Genomic DNA, 9,139 nt, shown 5'->3' with positions numbered 1-9,139 from the left:
CTAATCACAGGGCTGGATCCTGTCCATATCTTGCCACAGCCTTTGGTACATGTTTTAAGATTTTTTTTCTCATTTTAATCACATTCCATTAGCTGACCTAAAATAAGTTGCTGTATTTTGGTTTTATGGCACAAGTTACAGTAGGAATTGGCTCACTTAAGCAAACTAACAAAATGCACTCAAATCCCATAATCTAAGCTTCCCCTTTTTTATACAATTTAAAACCATTTCGAGATCCATTTCTCCATTGTTGAGGAAACTCCTTGTTGCAGCTGAACTAACAAAATAAGTGTGTGTTGCAATAGTCTGCAATGAATGCAGTATTACATTTGAAATTATTCCAGTGTATGTAATCACTGAGACACTTTTGGGATCCAGCATGAGTTGTTCCCCATCTCTCCAGACAAACCTGATGTCACTTTTGTTTCAGACGACCAGAAATCTGCCTTTCCACTCCACCCAATCCTACACATAAGAACCACATCACAGAATCTGCCACAGACTACACATTTCCCACTAGTAAAAGTCATAAGCAGACACAAGTGCAAAGCAAAATGTCATTTTATTTAATTCAAGGACTATTTTCCTTCTAGTATTGTTGAAGGGATCACCTCCTGGGGAATTGATCATTACAAAGTCCCTGTCTAAAAGTTCAAGTGCTCTTGTTGTACATTCTTTTGAACCACAGAAAACATAATGACCAAGTAGGTGGGCAGCTACTTGCAAGTTTTAGCCCACCTAAATTAGCATTGCTTCAGGCTAGAAAACAATTCAAGTAGTAAAATAATGGAAAATGTTAACCTTTAAGGTCACTACCATATTTTGATCAAAAAGTCCTGAATGTATGAAAAAAACACTTGTACATGTTATGAAGTTGTTTTTTAACCAGACACTGTCAAAGATGGCAGTTAAGTATTTTGGACCAGTTGTCAACCAGATATTTAAGAGTTCTATCTGAAGGTTTATTACCAATTTCATTATGCAATTCACTTTTCACATTAAGCTCTTTAACAAAAGCAACATAGACCCGCACCAGAATCACTGTAGACAGATTTAGTTTTATAGAATGCCCTTCTGAAAATTCGTTTCAAAATAGAGATGCTTTTTCTCCAGAACTGTAAAAGCCATAAAAATGCAAAATATCTGTTAGGAAATTTTTAATCAAAATTATTCCTTAATGTTCAAAATAACATTTAACCTCCTACTTTTTTTACTTTGTTGTCATCCACGTATTGACCAATAGACTAAACAGGTAACAATGGTTCACGTTTTTCCCCCACACCTGAAACATTTCTTCTAACACAGCCCAAGATAGGCAATACAGAGATTCAGGGACATGGATTATGCATGGCAAAGGTAATCCTCTATCACTTTAATTTAGAACAATTCTGATTCTAGCACACAACTTGGGAGTCCTCAGTTGTTTTCAATCTGCTCTAGGTCCAGGTCCCCACAGTCTAGAGGAAAGATTCCTTCTTCGGTGCTCTCACAATCACTCGTGTCCTCGTCGCTTTCACACACTGCGGCTGCTTTCTTATAATCCCTCGTTTTGAAGCCACCTTGGCATGACCCGTGATGCCTGACTTCATCCAGCTGCTGTTCTTTCATCGGGCTGGAGCCAGGGGTGATGATGTTCATAAGATCATTTGAGTCACATGGCGATGACACAATTGTCTTCATTTGTGTGTCATCATCATCATCTTCATAGTCAAGGGAGCAAAGACTTTTGGAATTTTTTAAAGTCTGCAATAAAAAAAAAAGAAAAAAGAGAAGCAATGAATATATTAACCACGACTGTACAGGAGGAGCAGAATAAATTCCTTAAATTCCTGAATGGTTTGAGAGTATGTACTCAAGAGTGTCATGTGTTCAAAGTAATCCTGGAAACGAGAGGCATGAAGAAAAAGGAAGAATAGTGTTAACTTACTACAGTCTGGTTTTGCACAGATATTTTGCCCATGTAGTTTCCCATTTGTGAGAAAAACAGTCCCTTTTTTTTATGCAGAAATATCCCAAAACCTAACTTTGGTCAACTACCACGAGGAAGTGCACACACCCAACCAGCTCGCTGTATTAGGCTTCTGGCAAATCCAGAGCAGAGCATTTGGTAACATCAGCATTTGGGTCAGACAGCTGCACTGCAGCCTGGTCAACAATTAATTTCTCATGCAGACAATGAGCCCTTAGGCGTCACCTCAGCCACAGTCGGCAAAGCAACTGGCACATTTGGGTAAACTCTAAACAGAAGGAACCCAAGCTTTTACTGGGAACATCTTGCTCCAGAGTCAGCTTAGCTTGTCTTTTCAGTTGGGTACTGTCTGAACAAGAGCTCAGGAACTGGAGCAATTCTTTTTAAATTCAAAGTATATTAAAAACCAGAGAGGTACTTGCCTTTATTTAGACAAAAGAAAGAAGAAAAGAAACCCCTAGTAAATGTGCTACCTCTGCCCCACAGATAAAAGAATAAAATGCCTAAGTTCCTTATGTAACTGTAAGGGAACTTTGACTAATCCAGAAGCAGCATTTAAGAACCAACAGAAATATACAGGCAGCAGAACTTAGATTTTAACAAGTGGGAAACTTCTAAATTCTGCCTCATACAAGCACACAGTGAGAGGAAGGTGAAACAGCCAGGGGTGTTTCAGAGGTGGTGTGAGACAGGAGAATGACATTATACTAATTTTCAGTATCTTACTGGTTAAGTGACTCCAGTCTCACACACGGCAGTCATTTTATTACAAGTAGATCCGCAGGGAAAAAGACCAACTTTCACACCCATTTCCAGCTTCCTCCCCCAATTTGTCATTTCTTAAGTATTTTATATTTGTTTATTTGAAATAGGGAACATTGCAACATTCCTTGTATGTTGTATTCCAGATGCTCTTCCAGAGCACTGAGTAATGTTCCCGTTTCACCATAACACATCAGCACCCACTTAAGCATCTTACCAGTATCTCCGGGTACTTTTTAAACAAATCTTAACAAATTCAGAAGAAATTTGATTTAGTCAGCCTTGCTTGTATACAACTGCATAAAAGAGAAAACCTCACTATGGTGAAGTTTTGGTATAATATACATTCCTGTTTTCAAAACACTTCTATATATCTCATTTATCGCTTATTCAAATAAAAACATTTAAGAACATTTGAGTTTCTTTCTATGACTAAGAGGTATGAATTTCTCTCATAAAGCAAACCAGTATATTTTTAGAATTAAAATATACTGTGACATTTTTTACTTTAAGTCTATCTCATTGCTTTTAAAAAGAACACATCCTATTGTGTATCTCCATACAGGGGACAATATTTTCAGTTCTTTAAATCTTATAGCAGGCACTGGGAAGGAAAGGGGCCAAATAAAGAAAAGCTTTGAAAATTCTGCTTTCAATGTTTCAGAAAGGAATTCCCGAGTCCCCCTTCAAAATATCTTTTATTCAATTTACTGCTAGAAATTAATCCAACCACACAGCTGTCTTTCTAGAAGGTTTGTGTACATAAATGGAAAATTGCCTGTTAGCTGTACTGTGCTGAAACCACTTGAATGGGAACTTTTAGCCGGTTTCAACACAACAGCAAGTGCATTCAACTGGTTCTTTGTTCACCCACTTGTCACAACCTCACCAAACTAAAAATAGGTGGATTTATTATCTCGCAGCACAATCCCGCTCCTTTCACAAAGCAAAAGGTAGAAATTGCAATGCATTCAGGGCCTCTGAACTGCAGCTTTCCATGTTACACTGGTACAGTACCACACCTTTCAAGCACAATTGTGCTCAGTGGGGAGCCTGCGAGTACTCGCTCAATGGTCCTCATTTTATAAAGGATGCTGGACTGGCAAGACAAAAGAGTCCACAGTTGGCAATGGATAGAACTCAATCAGCTAAAAGTATTCTTTTGTGTGACGGAAAAAAGAAAAAAAAAAAAGAACCTCAGAGTTTTAAAAGAAGTGGGGCGATAAAATGTCTGAATATTAAGAAAAAACCCCAACTTTGTACCAAAAACAATGGTGGGGAAGGAAATAAAAGAAATCTCTCTAGACCCTTGCCATACAAAGCAAACAAGAAAGGCCCAGAGCAGCCTGAAAGGAAGCTAATGTCTGTACTCTTTACTAAACCTTCACTTCAGAAACCTGTAATACATCACTTTCCAAATATAAGAAGCAATATAAAGGTTGTTTTTGTTTTACTAACAAAACTAGAGCATTTGCTACAGTAGTCAAAGGGAAAAAAAATAAGACAGTTATGTGCATGAAAACCTAGTGTGTAATGGGAGCAGCAGTTCTCATGCTTCTCCCCCATATCCCCATCATACTCCAAGTTCACCCCTCGGGTTTGAGTGGGGGTGGAAGATCCAGCTGCTCTCAGGAGGTGCAGCTGCAGCAGCTGCACACAGTGAGGAGCAGAGGAAGCCTGAAACCACCAGAAGCCCTGAGCCCATCCTACTGATTCTCAGCACCAATTATCATGACAGGATGGGCTACACCCTCAAGTCCACAGGCTTAAGGAAGAGATGGAGTTCACCAAACTGATTAGACTCGTTATCTGGCTTGCCTTCTGTCCCATCCTTAGACTTTTGCCTGTGATGGCACAACACAGGAGATGTTGCTTTAAGATATACTGACACACAGGATTTCTTCACTGTTAAAGTCTCTCTGCCAGGAACATGAAAAGATGTGAATGGTGCAATGGTCCTCATGACTGGGAGATCCTGGAATTTCCTGGAGTATCAGCATCCAATCCAAGAGTAAAACAAAATGGCAGAGCCCAAGCATGGAGCAATATGTGGCTTTTTTTGTTGCTTCCCTGTACCCAGCCAGTCGGAGATGGAGTAAGTCAGATGGGCTGCACTTCTCCCTTCAAGGGCTTCACGGTCCTTGCTTCACTTCCTTGACTTACGTGTCCTACAGATTAGTCAGACTGGCTCAAAACCAAATACCTTTACTGATGGCAACTCAGTTAAGCTTCAGACCAGCAGCACCACAAACAGCACGACACGTTCACGTCTCAGGCACTGACCTGCCCGCAAAGAGGTCACACTTAAGTCTCAGCAACAACAAAGTCCAACCAGGGTATAAATTCATTATTTGAGGAGGCTTCATTGAATGAAACTAAGAGGGAGGCTTAAGGGAGGACTCCAAATTATAAGAACTGTCACAAAAGACAGTTGTGTTGAGAACTGCCCTTGAACAAGTCATCCCCAGACATCATATCTGACCACAAATAGATGTGAAGAGTCCCTCCCTGTAAACTGAATTTTCACTTCATGTATCTAATTACTCACATTAGTATCTTCACCTGTGACAACTCAAGCTGGAGATATGTACAGTGTTTACTGTAAATTATTAGAAATGTCAGCAAGTTGTATAGATTAAAAAAAAAAAAAATCCCATCACAGTCCCTAATCCTGGAATCTTCTACTATGCAGGAAGTGAGAAATAGTAATAAAAATGCTGTGTTGATGTAACAAACTATTAATCTTCTGTAGAGTAAATCTCTTAACATTTGACTCTGACTTTTCTGTCTTGAATTGCACTGAGCATTTTGTGAACACTTCAGTGTTCCCAGATAACCTTGGCTTTCAAGACACTTGCAGCTGAGAAGAAATACTGCTTCATGGGTACAAAGGGGTGATGACAGGAGGAAAACAACATAGTATTCTCCATAATGTTATATGCTTGAGGCTTACTAATGCACTGGAAGTTAAAAATCAAAGGTTAAGTGGGAAAGAATTTCTCCCTGTTCAAATGAGAAATTAAAGGTGTAGGAATACATTAAGATTTTTTTTTTAATTCAAGTGCCTAAGAAAATACGTCAGGTCAAAAACCACTGCACATTTTTAAGCTATGCATTTGAAGTAAATCAAAAGAAAAGTAATTATTTTTCTTGCACTGAGTTTGAAAAGTACTGAACAAAACCATTTCTATTTATGTATTATGTAGAAACACAATCAAATCCCTAGAAAAACCTTCATGGGCAAAATTGAATCTCTGATCAAAATCATTTGGGAACCAAACATGGTGTTCACGTTTTGTCGCTCTGCAGTTATCCCTCGTTTTCCTGGAAATTTGAAATGTACTTCTATACATTAAAAATGCAATGTTATTTCATCATCTATAGCTGGAAAGAAGAAAAAATACAGAATACTGGATATGAATGAGAGCGAGCAAACAACCTCCAGCATTCTGCCACGTAATTAGACACTGAACTACAATAACCATTCCTTCCCCCAGAGAAAGAATTACTGCTGCAGTTCCTCTAGTCAAATAAGGTAAATCCTGTTTGGAATGCCAAAGACCCAGTTAAAAATCAATACAAGCTGACACACAGCAATATGGTTACGACTTGAAATGAAAATTGTTCAGTGCTTTGTCTCTGCTGTATCTTCAAAGATTATTTTAATTTTTTAGATGTAGGTGCCCAGGAAGGGAAGGAAACTGCCATCAACTCATTTCACATCAGATGCTAAACAACATCATGATGTAACAGACTTTCATCTCCCACTAGCCAGACTGTTCTAGATTTAAGCATGCAAGTTTTCTGGCGTAGTCTACCATGAAAGTTGATCTATTTATTGGCCTAGATATTTATGCTTATATTCTAAATTCTGCCACAGTATTCTTACAAGTTTTGTTTATAAGCTGCAAGAACCTGTGATTTAATTTGGCTTTTTATTTAGTACTATTAGTTGAAAAAATACTATGACTTAATGAAATAGAAGTATTTAAGTGAAATGCAGAATTTGTCTAATTATACTCAGATATGCGAGTTTACAAGGCCGCTCATTGTATGAATAACAGATAAACTACCAGAATAGTTAAAGTCTGTAAGTGAGAAAAACAAAGTGCACAAAGACTTGGGGGGATTTGAGGTCCAGTTCTCTGACTGAGCACCACTGCAGTCCACACATGGCCACCTGCACTGGTCAGGAGATTTCAGGAGTTCATGCACTGAAGTCTTCAGACCTGTAAAGCAGCCTACTCATTTAGCTAGGAAACTTCTAGGACCCAGCTAACATCATTGCTATCACATCAAATTCCAAACAGCCACGTGCAAAGTCAGAGGCGGATCCCAAATACATCAGGAATTACAACCACCATGGATTAAGTTCAACTGGAATGCCTCTTTCCTCCTTGCCCCAAACTCAGACATAAAACTTACACGTGGTAGGCACTCCACATATGATATTAAATTACCCAAGCTAAATATCTTTTCCTTTCAGTGGTTTTTGCAAAGATCTTCTAAACAACTGAGAACATACTCAGCCCCTCAGAACTATCAGCTCACCTCTTTATGTGCTTGCAGTGCACATGCACTCAATGAAGTTCCAACGTCAAGTAAAATAAACTAAGGAATTTAGGCAGATTAAAGAAAAGTCTGTCAGTCTAAAAGTGTTGGAACTGAAATTAAGCAGCCAAACCACTACTGACATTTTGTATTTATTCCTTTGTAAATTAAATTTTGATAGGGGCAGTTTAGTGTGGGGAAACTCAGGTGCTGGGGTTTAGCAGTTTCTAAAATCCAGGACCATTCATCACAGGGGTTAACTTTTGTTTGCTTTTAAAGATAAATTGGAGGCTGAGTTAATACAGTACTTAATGTAATGCAGTCAACAATATGATTCAACACTAACACTAACATGAAGAGGGTGAACATATACAGCAATTTTCTCCTTTTATAAAATCCAGACCAACATTAAACTGCATTTTAAAAAGTTTACAATATTGAATTTTTAATTAAGATGATGGTCTCTCAGATTTTCTAATTCAGCGGATTTGTGAACTGCAACCTTTTACCTTCCCTGTTTGAGCAAGTATAAATCATGCAAGCTTTTATTGTAAGAATGTGGAATTACACTCTACAAACATCAGGGCCTACCTATTTCACCTGCATGTAATTAAGCAGAAAAACGTTTCAGCTATTCTTAGTACCAAGTCCAGCACAAATACCTACAGATGCTATGAATTATGCCATTAACTAAAACAGAGGAGGCTCACACAGTGGATTTAACTCTCCTGAAGGGGCTCCTAATCAATACAGTGTCAAAGTGGAACACAGTGACAGCGCTTTGTTCAGCTGCATAATAACAGTGCAAGACTTGGGCCAGGGAGAAGGAAGATTAAGCCAAACAAGACAATTACTAGATAAGAGCAGCAGTGTTCATCTCAAACGCACTGATGCATTAATACAGAGCTTTCCACAAGAAAGGACCACAGAAAAAAGGACTCAAAAGGGCACTGAAAGAGCAAGAAGAGTGGTCTGGGACATGGTTCTTGCTCTGTTCTTGCTTCAGCAGCAGCTGCAGTCTGGGGTCTCTGCAGCACCAAAGAAATTTCTCTGCCTTAAGGGAAACAAACTGTCTTTGCACACCTTTGTCTAGATATTTTCCTACTTCCTATTAGGCCCTATGCACATCTCTAATATGGATAGTGAATTTATCCACTTTATGGACAGACTGAAGGGCTGGACAATGTGGAATTGGGCCTCTACTGTGCTTGAGCTGCACAAGCTCGAGAGGCTTCAGTCTGGCAAACCCAATCAGCCAACAGCACTAATGAGCAATGGTGTGATGAACAAACAGCTGCACCGTTTGTGTGCATACAGGGATGACAAACATCTGGTTTTGTAGTAGAAGGACACAGAGGGAAACAATGTAAGCACATGCTCTCCCCAACAAAAGTGATTCATGTTTTGCCAGAGTTGTTTCCTCTTTTCCGACTCAAGAACTATTACCTTTCCTTTCAGAAAACGAACACAGGCTCTGGAAGCAAGAAACAACTCAAAATGCATATTACCCTCTTAGTAATATGACAAAATTATCTTTTAAAGACTTAATTTAAATCATACCTAATTCATGCAGATGAAAGATATATGTAGTTTTCTGCATTTTAAACTGGGAAATAAGAAAGCACGCACGCATCGTTAGCATGAGCTGCACACACATCCCTGCACATAAACATATGCTCAAAAGGAGCAGTGCAAGAAAACTGCTTAACAAGACTATGACTGCTTGCAGTACTTGCAGTACCATCTCCCAGTGTTCAGCATTCAGGATCCAAAAACAAAGACCACCCCGGGTAGTCAAAGCCTTCTGATGTATTATTCTTCTGACAGAGGAATTAACAATCAGCTCTGAAATAACAA

General features: G+C 38.9%; 1 protein-coding gene across 9 annotated transcripts in view; it reads right to left on the bottom strand.

Annotated features, from left to right (window-relative positions):
• Positions 1–543: 543 nt before the first annotated feature.
• FAM53A (family with sequence similarity 53 member A) overlaps positions 544–9,139 on the bottom strand; it is a 70,786-nt gene continuing 62,190 nt past the window's right edge. For 8 of the 9 annotated variants that reach the window (XM_051798613.1, XM_051798607.1, XM_051798614.1 and 5 more), the window contains one exon: positions 544–1,743. In XM_051798613.1, the coding sequence (XP_051654573.1) occupies positions 1,417–1,743 (327 nt within the window). In that variant the 3' untranslated portion in view covers positions 544–1,416. The remainder of the gene's footprint in view (positions 1,744–9,139) is intronic. The other variant, XM_051798616.1, reaches the window with a different exon arrangement.

Source organism: Manacus candei, unplaced genomic scaffold (genome assembly GCF_025592945.1).
Source record: "Manacus candei isolate 608988 ecotype Guabito, Panama unplaced genomic scaffold, ASM2559294v1 h1tg000048l, whole genome shotgun sequence".
In the NCBI taxonomy this organism is placed as follows: domain Eukaryota; kingdom Metazoa; phylum Chordata; class Aves; order Passeriformes; family Pipridae; genus Manacus; species Manacus candei.
The sequence above is the reverse complement of the archived record's forward strand: the minus strand, read 5'-3'. Positions and strand labels throughout refer to the sequence as shown.